At 47.5% G+C, this 18,613-nt stretch overlaps 1 protein-coding gene across 9 annotated transcripts in view; it reads right to left on the bottom strand.

Annotated features, from left to right (window-relative positions):
- SPATA13 (spermatogenesis associated 13) overlaps positions 1–18,613 on the bottom strand; it is a 171,358-nt gene that overhangs the window by 35,454 nt on the left and 117,291 nt on the right. For 4 of the 9 annotated variants that reach the window (XM_040543970.1, XM_040543969.1, XM_040543974.1 and 1 more), the window contains one exon: positions 10,616–12,403. In XM_040543970.1, the coding sequence (XP_040399904.1) occupies positions 10,616–12,403 (1,788 nt within the window). Of the gene's footprint in view, positions 1–410; positions 677–10,615; positions 12,404–12,970; positions 13,136–14,177; positions 14,291–18,613 lie in introns of those variants that run through there. The other 5 variants (XM_040543972.1, XM_040543976.1, XM_040543971.1 and 2 more) reach the window with 4 other exon arrangements.

Genomic DNA, 18,613 nt, shown 5'->3' with positions numbered 1-18,613 from the left:
GTAAAACAGATTAAGAGAAATTTCACTCTATGAAACCACTTTAACTAGCAGGCAGAGTTAATAAATAGTCAGCATTTTAACATGATTACTGCAATGGAGGTATGAAAAATGATCCAGGTCCTTTGTTCTACGTTAAGTTCCTCTACTTACAACATGAAATTTCCTCTGAATAGAGCACTTGCACCGATTTGAACTCTGTGGTGCCACACCTGCCACTCAAGAAAGCTTCAGCTTCTCTGCAGGTTTTGGCTCGTGCCTAGTTTCAGGAGCTGAAGCGATTCAGCGGGAGCGAGCACCTGGCTGGCACAGCGACACAGCTCCCTTCAGCACAGCGGGTGAAGCTGGCTCTCAAACGCAGCCCCTCGAGGTCAGAGCAGCAAAAGCACAGGTTAAGCAAGGTTCGTTCTTACCTCTGAATCAGACACGGGTAAAGGGTCTCCACACACACAGTGACTGAGAATGGAGCTCACTAGTGTCATTTTCTGTTTCTGTTTTTCAAAGTCCTGTCCGTAAGAGCCACAAGCGCGAACAAACTCCCTGCGTAACCAGTCAGGCAAAGTTCATCCTATGATCCTGTACTTTTAGACTGATGGAAGGATACGTCACATGTCATCTCCTAATCTGCTTTTTACACCCTTATCTTGAGCAATAACATTTGCAAAGAGAGGACTGTTCTCCTTCTGTAGCACTCCACCTACAGTAGCCTATCCAAATGACAGTGAGATTTGTCTCTGTTGTGCAATAAACAATCCTGAAGGACACGTATTTTTAGGCTTAGACCCCTAACTGCACTGAAGAATACTAATAAAACAGAAAACATAATCCTCCCCTAGCAAAAAAATCAGAGGAAACGAGACTGATAACCTCACATTGCTCTAAGTGACCTAATCAAGCAAGAGGGACCTGATCAAGAGACGCTGACTACCAGTAATAAAATACCCTGTGTGTAACTCATAGGCGCCTGTACTTAGTCACTGAAGCAAGTTCCACCTGTCACCGGCTTTATACTGATGTACCTCAAGTGACCTTCTCTTGATTTATCAAGAGAAATCGGGTTTATGTTTTACAATCTACAGACATGGGTATAGATAAGCATGGCACTTGATGCAGGACAAAAATCAAAATGTCATGCACTGACTCCAGAATTGTAAGTGCTGGTCAAAAATTTCAACCAATTTCAAGACTCCCAAGAGGTAAAGGTTTAACTAAAGATGAGCCCACACTCATCTTTAATGAGCTACATCTAGCTACAGCACAGGATTACCAATGTGAGCAATCAAGATCATTCATCTTGTCTTTTAGGCTGCATCCTCATTCACATGAGACTGCAAACACAAACAGATCTACATATTTATACCAATGCAGATGAATAAATTTCACCCAGACACCCAAACATCTACAACAGTATTAGTTAAATTGCTGTATTTCAACCTTTTTTCTTTTTCCTGAGTCATGCAAGTATGACACAGGACCTACAGGGCCATCCTGAAGCATTTGACAGCTACTTTTAGGTACCAAGGTTCAGCTCCAGGTGCCAGTTCTGGGTTGCTGTGCTCCCCAGCTCCCTTACAGCACCCCCCCAGGATGCCATCCCAGTGGTTGCAATGGCAGCTTCCCAGGCACCTGCACCATGGGGCCTGAGCCCAGCTGGGCTGAACCTCTCCTTTTCCTCTCCCAGACTGATTTTCCAGTCCAGGTATAGCAGCTTCAAGGGCTCGGTTCTGCTGCTGCTCACCTCGATCTGGCATCGGTACAACTCTGCTGCATTCAGGGGAGCACTGCTGCTGTTGGCATTCCTTGTTACTCATTAATACCAATGTAAGCAAGATCAGCATCAGGTGGTCAGGCACTAAAATCTTAACTTAGCCTTGGTAGCCAGATGACAGCCAGGTTTTGCAATTATTACTTGGTGTGTATTTTATAAATTTGGCACCAAAAACTACCTCCAGAGGGAGTGTTGCTCAAGGAGAGGATAGCGTTCCATATCAGAACAAGATGTGATCTATACAGTACTGACAGTGATGCTTATGTGTATGCAACTTATATGGATGCAACTTATATCACTGTAATGGCAAAAATTTGCCAGTACCTGAAATTGCATGTAGGGACTTTGACTGGCACAATTATATCAATCATGAGTAACGTCCCATACCCGACAGACACACCCGACTGCAGAAAAAGCCCAAACTATAAAACCGACCCAACACGCGCCTGCTGCTGGTACACTTGTTGCACTGGCAACAGACAAACAATCCCATGTGAGCTTTTGATGATGTAGTTATGCCAATAAACTCCCCAACGAGAATAAAATCCCAGCTCTGTAAATACGTTGGTGCCTGGGTAACACAATGGAGACTCCTTGCCCACCCAGCTGCATTCCTACCATTACATAGTTGGATTTTTTATTTGTATTTTTATGTCCTACCAACACGATTAACTCTTCCTAACTTACACATACAGAAAAGTATAAGGGGACACTTAAATCTCTAGAAATTTGTTTCTCATCTGTCTTTTCCCCCTCAATTCCCGTTTCCTTCTGCCTTTTCTTCTTCCTTAGCTCCGAAAGAAGTTGCATTGCTTCTTGTTCTGGTATCTCTTTATTTTCCCACATAGGTACTCTATTTTTGAGCTGCCTGGCTGAAGTGCAGCCTCCCTAACTCCAGCAGCCCTTTTCTAGTCCAGAGAACAGACCAGATCAAATTCTAGTAATGTCTGAGAAGTTTCAGCACACTTCATCACTCTGTATTTTTCAGGAAACACTTGTGATGGATAATCAGTCCTGTTCTTCTGTAAATGGCAAGGCTTAAAAACAGGTACTGGAGTATTTATAGGGAAAAAATCACAGATGTGCTATTTCGTGTAGATATCTCTGTGTTTTGATCACAACTACATGCTTCCATGTGCATTTGGGAGTCCATATATAAAATGTATAAACTTATACTAACAATGACAGCTATATGCCAGTATTATAATCAGTGACTATTAAAGAGCTGGTATTTCTGTGTAACGCAGGAACTGCCACTGTATAACACAGGAACTGCCAAATGTTCATAACTCAGCAGAGTTATATTAGAACAGATTTTTCAGTTCATATAGGCTAGCAAAAATGTAAAGGACCAAGTGCTCATGACCTAGTGGTCATAAATAATTTTATCACCTTCACTTAACTGAGTAAAAGTCCAGGCAGAGTGTCTCCACCCAGGTACATGATAAAAGGTAACCTTTGCACTTTTCTTGTTGCTAAATAGCAGCTGGAGAACACTAGTTGAAGTTCATTTATCATCACTACTGAGGTTAAAAGGTTGTTTTATGCTTCATGGACATGATCAATATGGGCTCTGAAGTGGGGCTCTCGAGTCCTTCTACCTCTAGGCAGGTGTTAAAGGAACAAAGTCCCTCCCGCTGTACGTGTAGAGCAGGTTTGAGACCACCTGATGGAATTGAACCAGTACAAGTCTGTGGGGCCTGATGCCGTGCATCCCAGGGTCCTGAGGGAACTGGTTGATGGAGTTGCCAAGCCTCTCTCCATCACAGTTGAAAAGCCCTGGCAGTCAGGTGAAGTACTTGGTGACTGGAAAAAGGGAAACATCACTCCCAGTTTTAAAAAGGGTAGAAAGGAGGGCCCGGGGAACTACAGACAGGTGAGCCTCACCTCTGTGCCTCAAAAGGTCATGGAACAGATCCTCCTGGAAGCAATGCCAAGGCACAAGCAGGACAAGGAGGTGATCCGAGACAGCCAGCATGGCTTCACCAAGGGCAAATCGTGCCTTACCAACCTGGTGGCCTTCTACGTTGGAGTGACTGCATCAGTTGACAAAGGAAGACTGACCGATGTCATCTACCTGGACTTCTATAAGGCCTTTGACACAGTCCCACATGACATCCTGGTCTCCAGATTGCAGAGAGAGAGACTTGATGGGTGGACCTTCCAGTGGATAAGAAATTGGCTGGATGGCCACAACCAGAGAGTTGTGGTCAATGGCTCTATGTCCAGGTGGAGGCTAGAGACAAGCAGTGTCCCTCAGGGGTCTGTCTTGGGACCAGTGCTATTTAATATCTTTATTGACAACATAGACAGTGGGATCGAGTGCACCCTCAGGGAGTTTGCAGATGACACCAAGCTGAGTGGTGTGGCTGATACACCAGAAGGAAGGGATGCCATCCAGAGGGACCTGGACAGGCTGGAGAAGTAGGCCCACGTGAACCTAATGAGGTTCAGCAAGTCCAAGTGCAAGGTGCTGCACCTGGGTCAGGGCAATCCCAGCCATGAGCACAGACTGGGAGAAGAACTCACTGAGAGCAGCCCTGCAGAGAAGGACTTGGGGGATCTGGTGGATGAAAAGCTCGACATGAGCCAGCAGCGTGTGCCTGCAGCCCAGAAGGCCAACTGCGTCCTGGGCTGCACCAACAGAGGGGTGGGCAGCAGGTGGAGGGAGGGGATTGTGCCCCTCTGCTCTGCCCTCGTGAGGCCCCACCTGGAGTACTGTGTCCAGGGCTGGGGCCCCCAGCACAGGAAGGATGTGGGGCTGTTAGAGCAGGTCCAGAGGAGGGCCATGAAAATGATCAGAGGGCTGGAGCACCTCTCCTACGGGGACAGGCTGAGAGAGCTAGGGATGTTCAGCCTGGAGAAGAGAAGGCTCCAGGGAAATCTCATTGCAGCCTTTCAGTACTTAAAGGGAGCTTATAAAAAAGATGGAGGCAACATTTTTTGCTTTATGGGCAGATAGTGATAGGACAAGGGGGTATGGTTTTAAACTAAAAGAGGGGAGATTTAGATGTTAGTAGGAAATTCTTCTCTCAGAAGGTGGTGAGGCCCTGGCACAGGCTGCCCAGAGAAGCTGTGGCTGCCCCATCCCTGGAGGTGTTCAAGGCCAGGCTGGATGGGGCTTTGGGCAACCTGGTCTGGTGGGAGGTGTCCCTGCCCATGGCAGGGGGTTGGAATGAGGTGATCTTTAAGGTCCTTTCCAACCCAAACCATTCTGTGATCTATGCAGATAAGCCATATAGAGACAACCCCAAACAAAACTTGGCCATATATTTCTACAGCATTCTTAATGCTGGTTTACTTCATTTAACCTGAGCCTTGAAAGCATGCTTATCATAATCAAAAAGCCTAATGCTTTCCCTGTGAGCAATGTGCTTTACAAAGATTAGTGAGTTCACCTTCGTAACATTCACATTTCACAGATAAGGCGCAGACACAAAGCACTTCAGCAATTCAAATCACACAGGAAGCACACAGCTGAGCTGGAAATGACCAGAGGATCTCATGACTGTTCTTCGGCCTGAAGGATTTCCTTCGTCCTCTCCTCTGTCATTTTACTCATTTCCAAAACCAAATGTAGCTGGCAGATTTCTGACTGGCAGAGGGCAGTTCGCAGAGACGTGCATTTGCTTTGCAGAATAATCTCATCAGACATATAAAATGCAAGGGTGCTAAAAACAGAAAACAGCTTTCCGGTGTCTTGATCTGTGGGGATGATGCTCTAGCGGTATTTCACCTTTACTTCAGTATCTTAAATTAAAAGCAAGCATGTAGCATATAGTAAAGTAGCATTGGTATCTATTGAGTCTTTTCAGAGGATGTATAGGCATTAACAGCCCCTAAATAATCCCTATGTAATTTCTAAATCAAGACTCGGGACACCCCAGAGCATGTAGGAGGACTGACAATACTCATTTTCCTCTGATTTGGTAAAACAAACAACTTTTTCCAGGCTGCCTGTTGTCTCTGTAACATCCGCTGGCGAACCTCAAAAGCCAGCTGATTTGAAAGTTGAGCTTTCTGCAAACAAAGCGGAACATAAAAAGCTGTCGGCCTTGTACCCGTCTCTCCAGGAGGAGGTCCCCTGGCTCCCCTTCTCCCCACCCTTCCCGGGCAAAGCCCCATTGTCCTTGTCCCAGCCCAAGCCCAAGCCGCCGGCAGGTCCCAGGAGCGGACCCAGCCTGCAGCCTGCAGCGGGTGGAGCTGCCTTGGGCGACTCTCCGTCTGCAAACGATTACTTGCTCAAGCATAGCACGAGGGCGAGGCCGCTGCGGTTGAGCTGGGGCTCGAAGGAGCCGAGCCTGCTGTGCTCCACCTCGGCCCCCTGCAGGGGGGGTTCAGCTACACCCCCAGCAGCCCCCGGATGCCAGCAAGGGGAAGCGCAGGTGGCTCGGAGGAAACCCCGTGGCTGCCTTCCTTTAGTTTGGGCATCACAGCCTCATGGCATCACAGGATGGCTGAGGTTGGAAGGAATCCCTGGAGGCCCCTGGTGCCACCCCTGCCCAAGCAGGGACACCCAGAGCAGGCTGCCCAGGACCACGTCCAGGCAGCTTTTGGAGATCCCCAAGGAGGAGACCCCACAGCCTCTCTGGGCAGCCTGTGCCAGGGCTCCGTCACCCGCCCAGCACAGAAGTGCTGCCTGGTGCTCAGAGGGAGCCTCCTGGAGCGGGGACGGATGTGCAGCACCGACAGGTCAGCACCCTGCTCTGTGCACACACCAAGTTACATGGCCCAGGGTGCCACTCCACGGCCAGGGGTATAATCTCTCCTGACCAGGGTGAGCCACCTGGCTGTGCCTAACCTGACCCAGAACTCCGATTCCTGTCGCCACTGCCTTTTTCTCCCTCTGCCTACCAACAGGCACAGTGACAAATGACTGCGGGCTGCACTGAATGGCAGACAGCTTTGCTGCAGCACGTTGGAAGAGCTGCTGCTGTGACAGGAAGGAGGGCGTCCTTTGAGGGCTCCGTGCTCTATCATTTCAGCGATCAGCTCTGCAGTTTGGGTTTGTAGCAAGGCACGGTGGTTTCTGCTTTAGCTCTGCACAAGTGCTCTTGGAAGTCATCCTCTGAGCAACGTGCAGAGGTATCCTGTCCTGTTTGGGGCAGCTCAGAGAGTTCAGAGCAAATCCAGCATCACTTGGTCCCATTGAAATCTGCAGATGAGATGCTGCTGAGCACCTCTGACGGTGCTCTGCTGCTGTCCCCTGGCCACAGTGCCACCAGCAGTGACACCGGAGTGCTGGGACCTGCTGGGAGCAGTAAGCCCAGTTTACGTTCCCACCCTTACTTACTTAATCCTTCCCAGTTTAGCAGATTTTCAGTTACACAGATTAAGCTGATTAAGCCACATTCCAAATCGCATGTGGATGACCTGGAGATGAATAAATCCAATGCCAACAGCTCAGGGAGCTGGGAGCAGCTGACCCAGCCCTGCGGTGCTGGGCACTTGCAATTCGTAGTAGTTCTTCCAGGAGTTTTACCCCCAAATTAAGCCGTGTGTGCTCAATATTCAGAGCCCAGAGACCCGTAAGGAAAAGATGAGAGCAGCAGCTCCAGCCTTGCTGTGTGCTACTGCAGGTCAGCACTGCCAGGTGCCCCTGCACAGGGCTGAGCTCTGGGGATCGCACGGCGTGGATGAGGCAGGACCTCCGACTGCTGCATGGCACAGACGTAAATGAGTCAACAGATCGATCCTAGAGCATTTAAAGCACAATCTGCAAATAAACTGGGACTCAGCGCTCAGTACAGAATTACCTCTTCGCTATAACCTATAATAATCTTCACTATAATCACTTAGAGGCATGCAGATAACGTGTGTATTTAAGTAATAAAAGGTCTCGTGTAACATGAAGCCAGATGCCAGCAAGGCACCTTACACAGCAGGTGCTCAAAGAGCTTGGGAAACACTAGGTGACATCAAATAATTCCTTGTTGGTTTTTTTTTTTGTCCCAAACTGTGTTGTTTATGCAGCCTTAGTGGCTGCCATGTGCCAGTCCAAAGCAAAGGCTTTAAGGTTTTGCTATTTACAGTGACATGGGGATCTTCTTCAGGAAAGTAAAGTCCAAATGTGAAATGGTACTTAATGCAGGGTAGTTTCTGCATTTGGGCATGCACGGAGATGGACCAAGTTCCACAGACTTCATTTGCAGACTGCAATTGTCTGGACAAGTGGGTAAGGGAATAAAATAGCTTTGCTTCCAGCTACTGCAGTCAGTCCTTAGAGGAGAACATGTTTGAGCCTGGCTCTTTAGTACCTTGCAAGCTTTGTAGTGAAATATGTCTCCGAGCTAAAGAGATTTTAGTGGCTATGCTGGAATACATACTGGCTTTTACATGAAATTCACATGAAAAAGATGCACGAAACGTGGAGAGTATGTAGATTTGTCCGTCAAAACAGTGTACTTAAGGTTCAGACAAAGTCTTTAAAGTTTTGGATTTGCATTGCTCAGCATTACTTCTCAAAGTGTTGCTGAGAACAAATCAAGCACTAAAGTGTCACAGAAACAATTCTCTGGGTGGGTACAGTTCTATAATGCGGGGATGTAAGGTTAAATTAAAAAATGAATTGTAGTCAAAAGTTCAAACCCCAGTGACCTCACTGTGTGAGTATGTGGCATTCACTGAAGAGCCTGCAGGCTGAATAAATTCCAATTAAAAAATACCTGGCGTCTTTGGTACCGAGCTACCTCCATGCATGCTAGCAAGGAGGAGAAAAAGCGCACTGACACCCTCCAAAGAAATGGCAGGGAAAAACCACACCACTCTCCCTGTTTTGTACTCATGCTGAGTGCCACAGCTGTAGGGTTGTGTATGGGATGAGAAGCAGGTCTGGAGAGAAGAGAGGGCAGTGCTTACACCCTTTGCACACTAAGACTGAGGTAACCCCTGTCCTGCACAGCTCCTGCTTCCAATCTGTAGCTACCACCTCCAAAAATGTAGCTGTAGAACAGAGGTTTGGGTGCAGCTGCACCATTCGGGTGGACACGGCTGTTTTGCCATGCAGCAACACACAGACCACTCCACGCAGTGCCTGTGACAGAGGGAGGGGGTTTGGTCCCCTCACCACTGCCGTGGTGAGCACAGGATCTGTCCCCAGCCATCACTGTCATCTCCATCATCTCCTGAAGGGCTCCATCCTACAGCAGATGTGCATCCCATACACAAATGCAAAGCTGCTCCCAGAGCACGCAGCGTATTTTAGACAACTGAAACACGCCCACAAATAACCTAAAATATAAGATAAAGTTTAAATTGCAGGCTAGATAATAACAGAATGTGGTGTTAAAACTAAAACTGCAGTAACTTTTATCCACCCAAAGCACACATTCATTTTAAAACTTCTGAAAGGCAGCACTGGTTTGTGGGGAACCAGGGGGAGGGACGAGCTGAATTTCTTTTGTGTCATGAGCCCAGATCACCACTAGATGGTAGATGAGGAGCACTGATTTTCCTTCCCGTTTCGTTCCTGAGAAACACTGCTGACACATAAACCACCAGGGCTTCTCACCTCTTTGGCAGTGAAAGCATCTCCTTGCCTACACCCTTATGGGAGAGCTTTGAAAGACGGGTGGGTGGCTGTGGCAACCCTGGGACTCTGCGGTGGAGAATGATCCCAGAGCCCCAATGTTTGTAGGTACTGGGCTAATTTTCCAACCTTACCATAGCTGCGGACAATAAACAAACTTGCTCTTCTCCAGTAGAATGGCAACGCTGATGAGAATGGGAATAACTATCATCTCCAGTCGGTTTGTAAAAACCACGCCAGGCTTTTAAAGTTATATGGCTTCACAGACATTATAAGACTACCAAGCCTGAGAGGCTGTAGTGTGTACAACTGCAACAGTTACCTTTGTTTCTCTCAGACCTAAGGCATACCACACGTTCATGCAAACTGAGGTAGCTTAAAAGGTTAATTCTGTAACTGGTTTTCATGCAGACCCAGAGGGATCCTTGCCCTGATGCATATTTCCCAACGAAAGGCAAACCTCTGTGAGCTGCCTCACCCCAGGCAGCCCAAAGCCATGCTGCTGCCCATGGCAGGGGCTGAGCTGAGCCATTTCCAGGATGTGTGTGACTGCCCTTCACCAACACTGCCAAACCACTGCCACTGCTCCAGTGGCAGTGCTCACACTGCCCCTCCTCCACGGGGCTTCAGGTTTACTACTGCATTTATCTCAGGGGTGCAGCGGCGCAGCTGCCCTTCTGCTGGGGGTAGGTACAATGACACGCTGGTGGCTTCCCCAAGACTTCAGCAGCAACACGCTCTGCTGTCCGAAATCTGCGGGCGAATATCCAAGTAGCTTGCACTCGGCATGGCCACCAATGCACAGTGACAACATCAGCAAGAAACGAATGTTTAAACCCCTGCACTGCACCTTTCACAACATACCTCTCTACAAATATCACCCCGTTCTGCAAGGCTTCCATGGGAAAAGCCTTTAACACTGAATCAACGCTGCTTCCAAGTGCACTGACTCCTTGGAGACCTTTTGGCTGGGAAGAAATACAGCCAGACCCTGCTCAGGCTAGTAAAATCTGACAAGCCCACATGACAAGCTGGTATAACTGCAGGGTGTAATAAACTGCCCTTGAAAAAACACACATGAACAGCTTGGCTGCCAAAACTTTCTTCGATACTAATGTACAAAGGAAAAATAATTTGACGTTAGCTTCCAAAGAGAATACATTAAAGGAAATAATTACTGTCAGCATATTTTAGCAATAACAAGCTGCAATAGTCATTAGCATTCAGGTTATTTTGCATTGTTCGTGTTGTTTTGCATTAATAAAGACAAAAACCTGATGGGTAAATATATAACTTCGAAACGATTTTGCTTTCTTTCTTACCTCTTCCTTTTTTTCTTCTGCACCAGGGGCTAAATTGAGGCTCAGCTGAGAGTGGCTGCTTATGCCACTGTCCTCGTTTCCATCATCGTAGTACACGGTTTGCACGGCGTCCTGGAAGCAGACAGGATTCCTGCCCAGCTTCAGCCCGGCAACCTCGCCCCTCTCCTCGCTTTCCATTGAGCTCAGCGACAGCGTGCTGTGATGGTCTGGGCACTGGAAATCCATATTGCACTTGACCTTCTCCACACTGGGGCTCTGAGGTTTTGGAGCAGTTGGCCTGACAGGAACGTGAGGATTTTCAGCTTCCCATGTAAACTGCTGGGCAGCTTTCGGTTCATCCGAGTCCGTATCAAACACTTCATTGGGAAACGGCCCGATGTCACTCAGAGTCGGCGACAAGCTATCAGATTCTGGGAAACCTGAAGATGTCCTGAGGTTTTTGTCTTCAGCACCAGCTACATTCATTTCAGCCTCTTTATCCTGAGCAGCTGCGGGGCTCTTCAGGCAAGGTGTTCCTGGTGAGGAAGAGTCTGGACTAGATATCGAGGAGGTGCATCTCTTTCTGTCATGATCAGTGCTACTGGAAACCCTGCGGGAGTAGTCATCGTGCAGTCTGCTGTTCGACCTCGTTCTCTGGGACTGCTCGCTGGGAGAAGGAGCTGTGCTTTTAGAGCCATCCTTCTTCCACGCGACATCTGCAACGTTGCTGACAAGCTTCAAAACTCGGTCAAAATCCTTTGCCCTGATGGGGCTCTTCCACCGCTTGGATCTCCTCTCGGGGTTCCCGCTGGTTTTGTCCGAGTCAGCAGAAGTAGCACTCGCAGTCCTTGCTGTCATTTGTTTTTCATTTGCAGCCTTGAGGTCGGTAAGGTTTGAGGTGGACTTCCGTTTGAACGAGCTTTTCTTCAGAAAGTTTAAATTATCCGAACTTTTGCTTCTTCGATAAACGATCCTGTTATTTTCAGAATCTTTCACTAAAATCTCACAGATCTTTGGCTCCGCGAGGACGGGAGACGTTGGCCTCGTGCCGTTGTGATGGCTCTGGGCTTTCTCTGCGTCCAGCAAGTTTATGCGGCCGGCACCGTAAGCCCGCCTGATGCTGCGTGAGCGGTGAGTGTTCCTCAGGAAAGACTCATCGCTCTCCTCCGCATCAGAGCAGTCAGAAGCCAAACCATCAACCGTGCTCTGCAAATCCTGTAAAGGTCCCGAATAGGAGTACCTGTTAGTCTGAACTCTCACCACTGCCCCATTTGAAATGTTCTTGCCTACACTGTTCTCGTTTAGGATATCTGAGCATTCCCTTGCTTGAATCCCTTGGAGAACGGACGATTTCAGCTTCTTGAAAGACCCCATTTTCCTGATGGAAGACAGAGCATTCCACGTGGAAGAGTTGCCCATCAAAATCAGAGACCGAGGCCTGTCGGAGCTGGAATTCGCCCGTTTCCGAGGGGTGGAGAAAAAGCGCATGATTTTGGAAGGGCTGAGTTTCTCATCTTGTATTTCCTCTTCAAGACCGGTGCCGGTGCTGTACCCCCCATTACGACTGACAGAGGTTGTCAGGTTTGGGGGCTCCTTATTATCCATCACTATACAGGTGACGGTGGTGCCGCCATTCTGAAATGTGGTCATGCCCTCGATGCTGTACGCATGGAGGCAGAGGCTGGGGCAGCTCAAAGCCACGCTGCTGTCTCCAGCAGCCGCCCTCGCTGCCTGTCCTTCATCTGCTGCACCCTGGCTCCTCTTGCTTCCACGTTCGCCGGGTGAGGTGAGCTCCTCAGGCTGCACTGCCTGCACCAAGAAAGCAAAGGCGCCCGTTAGAGAAATCCCTGTACAAAGTCCCCCACAAAAGGAAGTTTGAACCCCATTGTAAGACTTAAAGGCATACATGAGCTCAGGGAGTTCCTCTCAGCTGAACAAAGGTGTGTTACAGCAGCGAGGAGATGTTAATAACTCCCTCAAAGTACAACTGCATTCGTTAGCAATTTAAGTGACCAGAATAATTTCAATATGTGCTTGTTTTCCTAAAGCTTAATAAGCTAGTGAATTCACTATTATTACCACACCCACCTTAAAACACTAAATGCAATCCCCACATACACGAAGAGAGAGAAAACCCCAACAACTGCAATCCAGCCTCCCTCCTCGGTGCTTTATCCTCCGCTTGCTGCCGTGGTGTTCCCTGACCCGATCCATCCTGGTCCCCCCCAGCAGGTAAACCCAAGAGCTGTACCAGGCGCACAACGCTGCTCCCCCTTAGCCAACCACGATCCCCAAGCATGATGAAAACTTGGATTTGGAAGTGACTCCCAGTCCCCCTGCCCTGCCTGAGGGCATCTCCAGGGGGTGCAGCCTGACCTGGGCTCCTGAGGAGCTGCGGGGCGAGCCGTGGAGGTGAAAGCAAGGCTGGGGGGTCGCGGGGGACCCCCACAGCCCCCCAAGGGGTCCTGCCCCGGGGTAAGGGGAGGGAACAGCGCCGGAGGGAGCGCTGCAGCCCCGGCCTCGCCTTTGTCTCCGCCGGCCCCAAGTGGCCGCGGGGGCTCGGAGGGCAGCGAGGAGGAGGAGGAGGCCCCTGGAAACGGGGAGGAGGGCGAGGAGGGGGGGGGCCAGCGGCTGAGCTCCCCCCCCCCGGGTCCCCGCAGCCCATCCCCCTCGCCAAGGCACAGAAAGCGGCGGCTCCGGGCTGCCTGAAAGGCGCCGTGGGGTTTTTGCATCACCATAAGAATAAGGCGAGCGGCCGGGGCAAAGGCGAGGCAAGCCCTGAAAAGAGGCGAGTTTGGGAGGCGGTTGGTCTCTCCAGGCTCGTCCCTCCCGAACAGGACTTCACCAGGAGTTGTTCGGGCCGCTGGGGATAAAGGGATTTCCTCGCGTTGCAGCCCCGCATCTCCCCCATCCCCTCTCCCCAGCCCCTTCATTCAAAGCGGCCCCGCGGGAGCCCGGCGCGGACAAAGGCACCGAGACCTCGGCCGGCCCTCGCCTGCCTGCACCCCTCGGGTGCACGGGGAAAAAAAAATTAAAAATAAAAATAAATAAATCGGAAGAAGCAGAAGACGCCGCTGCTCTCGGCGAAGTTCGCAGGGGAAGCGGCTTTCTGCACCTGAGCAGGCAGAAGGGGGAGGGAAGCGGAGAGGACGGAGTGAAATGAAAGGAGAAGAAATAGGAGTACGAATGAAAGGAGAAAATAATCATAATGAAAGGAGAAAATAATAATAATGAAAGGAGAAAACAATAAGAATGAAAGGAGAAAACAATAAGAATGAAAGGAGAACGAATAATAATAATGGAATGAGAAGGAATAATAATAAAATGAGAGGAAATAATAATAATTAAATGATAGCAATTAAATGATAATAATTACATAATGATAATTAAATGATGTAACAAATAATTAAATAATAATAAATAATTAAGTAATAGCATAAATAATTAAACACTATTTTTTTTTTTTTGAAAAAAAGCTCCCAGCACGCAGCTTTGCACCGACTTCCCCGCTCTGTCGCGGGGAAGGAGGGTGAAGGGGTGGGAAGGGGGGGGCACACTCCCGGTCCGAGCTCGGTTCCCTTACCTGGGGGGACCCGGGGACCCCCGGTGCCGCCGCCCGTCCCCGCCGCCTCCCGCATCGCTATGGCAGCGGCCGCCGCGGCGGGGCGGGGAGCGGCGCTCCCGGGCAGCGCCGGCCGGGGGCGGCGGCGGCGGCGGCATGGCGGGGCGGGGAGGGGCGGCCCCGGCGGCCCCCCCCGCCGGCCCCGAGAGGGGGCTGGCTTCGAGGTCCCAGCCGTGGGAGGGCCCCGGCAGCGACCCCGGGGTGCAAGGGCCCGCCTCCCGTCGGTAGCGCGTGGAAAATGTGTTTGGTGTATGAAGCTTAGAGATACAGACGCTGGGGAAAAGGGCTTGGCAGCCTGCGAGCTGTCTTAGATAGCTGCGCTTGGTGCCCAGGCTCTTTCTGTCCCAGACACGGACAATTTTGCCTGCCACTGGCCCCCAAACGTAACAGCAAGATCCCTTAATGCACGGTGAGCAGTGCCCATATGCTACACAAAGAAATTGTGAGACTGTCTTACAGCCCCGTGTCACAACTAACAAAGACACATAACGACTGGTACCCCTTGCTCCAACAGTTTAATGTCTAAGAATATTCCTGCATGTGGGCTGGACTTGTAGATACAACTAAAGCACTTTTAATACAACTCAGTTAAGAGGCACAATGACAACGGGGCGGGACAGACACCCTGAAGAAGTCACGAAGGCCTTCAGCCCTCTGCCTGTCCTCCGAGCCTGGTGTGCTGTGACTCCGCACGCTGTAATTACCTCGCCGGAGCACGGCATAGCCAGCCTCTGAAAGGCAAGAGGTAGTTAGTGGATGAGGCAAACAAATGGGCTTAAGGGATGTAGGTCAAATGAGGTAGCAAATAACTCTGGCATTGACCACAGGATTCTCGGGAAGCCAGCAGCACCAGGCACGGCCTGCCACCCACCCAGGCCTGGCTGGGCTCAGCTTCATGGTAGGCCTCTGGAAGAAGCATGATTTCAAGAATGACTCAAACGAGTGGGTGAAGTGGTAGCTTTATAGTGCTGGACGTGGACAAATGGAGATGAAGAGTGGAAGCACTGATAGGGATAACCTGGGGAAGTTCTCAAGTCAGTGTGAGCAAGAAGTATCTGTCTCAGATCTTGGGATAAGGAAGTGAAGGGGCTGAAATGGCCAAGGGACAATGGGGTTGTCTATGAGATGTTACCTGTAAAAGTGCTTCCAACAATATGGCAAACTTGTCCCACAGCTTCCCTAGTATCTCTAGGGGGTTGTGCTGATCCCTTAAAAAACACCTAGCAGAGCTACTCAAACTTAATTTTCAATGAATTTGTGTACCTATGTTCCTGTACCATCCTTTTGAATATCCTTTTCAATCCACAAGTCTCCTCAAAGAAGGGAACCAGTTCCTCCTGTGCCTTCCACCCACCAGCTGGACAAAAAAACAAAGCAGAAAAAAACATGAGGTGGTGCAGAATCAAGGCACTACTTTGGGTCTGTCCTTTATCCAGCCAACAGTGTTAAAGCTGGAGAAACTCTGTTGACTTTGAGATCTGAATATTTGTCGTAAATATACCTGAAATTCACCAGATGGTTAAAAACTGCTTAAGGACATAGAAATGACAGGAGAAGCTATTGAGAGACTAAGAACTTGCTCACAAGAACTTAATTGCTTTACAAAACCAAGATAAAAAACTCACTTTGGGTAACTAGGTAAAATACAATTGTATGTTGCATTCCCTGAATGTCACTACATTAATGAAGGGAATACATAGAAAAATGCAATTATAGGAATAAGAGTCTTCAGTCAGTTAATCTTTTGTCAAGTTACAAAAATTAAATATTGTAGTTGTCATCTTCTGAGACCTTTTTGTAATAGATGTTTTACTGGTAGCATGCTCAAACCCACTTCTCACTGTTGCAGCATCATTGAGTCACAGTCTGTCCTTCCGTATGTATGCAGTGTGAAGCACACTAAAGGAGTGTGCTGTGTCTGAGAACAGGATTAACTTCCTGTACTGCAGATAAATAATTACCCAAATCTTTTCTTAATCTGAATTATTATTTTTTAAAGTCTGGGAGCTACAACTGTATTTAGTATTCTAGTGCAGTCACAACAAGGTTTAGTGAAGTTATGCAAAACAAAGTTTATCAACAGGACTGCCACAAGAAAGAAGGCAGATCACTCATCTGACTATAAACTAGAACACTTCTCTGTATCTTACAATATTCAAAGAAAAGCAAGATAAAATGTTTCATCAAAGTTACAAAACAAAAATTCATTAAATTAGTTCTGGTCTTCTACAATCCTAAAGGTTTTTCTACAATCCTGAAAAAAAAAAAAAAAAAAAAAAAAAAAATGTCCTCCAAATTTCTGATGGAAAAAAGGTGCTTTTGAAGTGAAATTTCCAGCTTTTTCCCTTCTTGAGAAGATTAATATTATTTGCCTCTAAGAATGTTTGAAAAGATGTAAATAAGAACAAATGCATAGCATTTTACAGTTTCCTCTGAAAAACTGAGCTATAAACCCTGCTATTTTTAGGCTAATCATTTGACTCCAGATGAGTATCAAAGGATGGAGCTGACTGAGAAGTTGACCATGTACAGTAATTTCTGAAGAGAAGAACTCCAAGAGAAAAAAAATCTGGGTTGGTGTATGCATGAGATTTTTAATAATGACTTGACAATGGCCATCACACTTATTGCAACAAAAATGAAATGCTTGTTTTAGAAGCTCAAAGTCTGTAATCGGAAAGAGGTTTACTGTGCATGTGACTAGGAATGAGAAGGATTATTCTAAGTGTAATACAGGTGGGAAAGGATTACAAAAAATGTGACATGGGAGAAAAAATATTCATCATATTTAATGATAAAGAAACACCCCACCAAAAAAAAAACTTTTAATAGGTTATTGATACCTCTGGCTTTCTCAGAATAGCAATGGATACATTTGTGTAGTAAGAAAATCATTCACTTAAGTCCAAAAAGTCTAAATGAGAATGATTCTCTCTGCTTAGTTTATAAGTTCTCCTTTTCACTCCCACAATTCTATTATTCCTTTTCTGGTTCATTTGTAAGTACTTTCTAAAATATGATTTTAAAATAGTCATTTAAAAAAAAAAAAAAAAAAGTACTCTTAAAAAAATAATGAAAAAGAACCAAAATGAATAGTTTCAGGAAAACAAAATAAAAACATTTGTCATACTTCAACAGCTATTGGGCAAGATTGGCAAAGGAAGTGACACTCTTAAGACATCCCCTAAATTAATGAGTGACTGAATTTAATTATTAAGATGAAGAATTCCTGAAACAAGAAATCTCTTTGCTTTCAATGACAGGGTCTTTCCCAGGCTGAAGTATTTAGCTAATACTGCAGTTTTGCAATTTGCACCTTCCTTTTACATCCCAGGCAAGGACTCCTCTTCAAGCAATTAACCTCCATGGAATGTCTATACATTGATAGGTCCCACAGGGGGAATTAAACTGAGTCATATATCTGTTGAAGTTAAAGTCAACTCCCCCACGGACTTCAATGGGAGCAGGATCAAGATCTCAACTTGTACAGTCTGAAAATGAGAGAAGAATAGTATGCTTGCATAAGCAGGCTCAAACTAACTTATTTTTGTCTGACTTATATATAAACTGTATGGGAAATTAATGTAGGATTTTTCCATTTGTGTATATCTGTCACCAAATCAGTAATAATAAATCGAAAGGGATTTTCCAAATTCAAGAGCTCTGTCATCCTGGCACTGAAAAATTCCATTCCAGAAAATGAATCATGTTGCTGCGGAAAACACTCAAAGGACAGCTTGGGTTCAACTGATGGATTAACTTCTTAATTTGCCCAATGAAAGTCATCATTGCCAGCGTGTAGGAAGCTGGGACACCACTTTCGAAAGGCTGGTTCCTGTTGCATTTACTCTTCTGTTTGACCTTAACTCGCAGCCAGTTCAATACAAATAAAGGCAATTACTGAGCAAAGCAGAAGTTTAGTGCAGCTTGGTCTAAATCACAACGCACAACAAACCATGCTTTTTCCTCTCATCATTCACAGTCTTCTTTTAAATGTGCTTTTCCGAGGTCATTTCACTGAGCTTGCTCAGCTCTATTAAACACAGAGATGCAATTTAGGGAGAGCACAATAGCCCAGTGGAATGACGCCACCAAGGAAAAATGACCCTTGTGTACCAGGTTACCATTGTCCCATCTCCCAGTTGCTCTTACTCACCCACCTACACCACTCCAGCTGCAGGCAACTTAATGACGGGCTCAGCCTTTCAGCCTGGCAGAATGCTATTTATAACCCCCCGCAGCCCGGCTCTGATGCTATTCTTTCTTGCCATCCTCAAGAGGCATTATTCAGCCAGCATGACATGAAGAGATGGCTGGTACTACAGAAGAGCAGTTCCCAATGAACAGATCATTGTGTGAGGCATAAAGAAGACTCCCAGTTACCAATTAGGAAGGCC

Source organism: Cygnus olor, chromosome 1 (genome assembly GCF_009769625.2).
Source record: "Cygnus olor isolate bCygOlo1 chromosome 1, bCygOlo1.pri.v2, whole genome shotgun sequence".
Classification (NCBI taxonomy): Eukaryota; Metazoa; Chordata; class Aves; order Anseriformes; family Anatidae; genus Cygnus; species Cygnus olor.
This window is presented reverse-complemented; position numbering and strand designations above follow the sequence as displayed.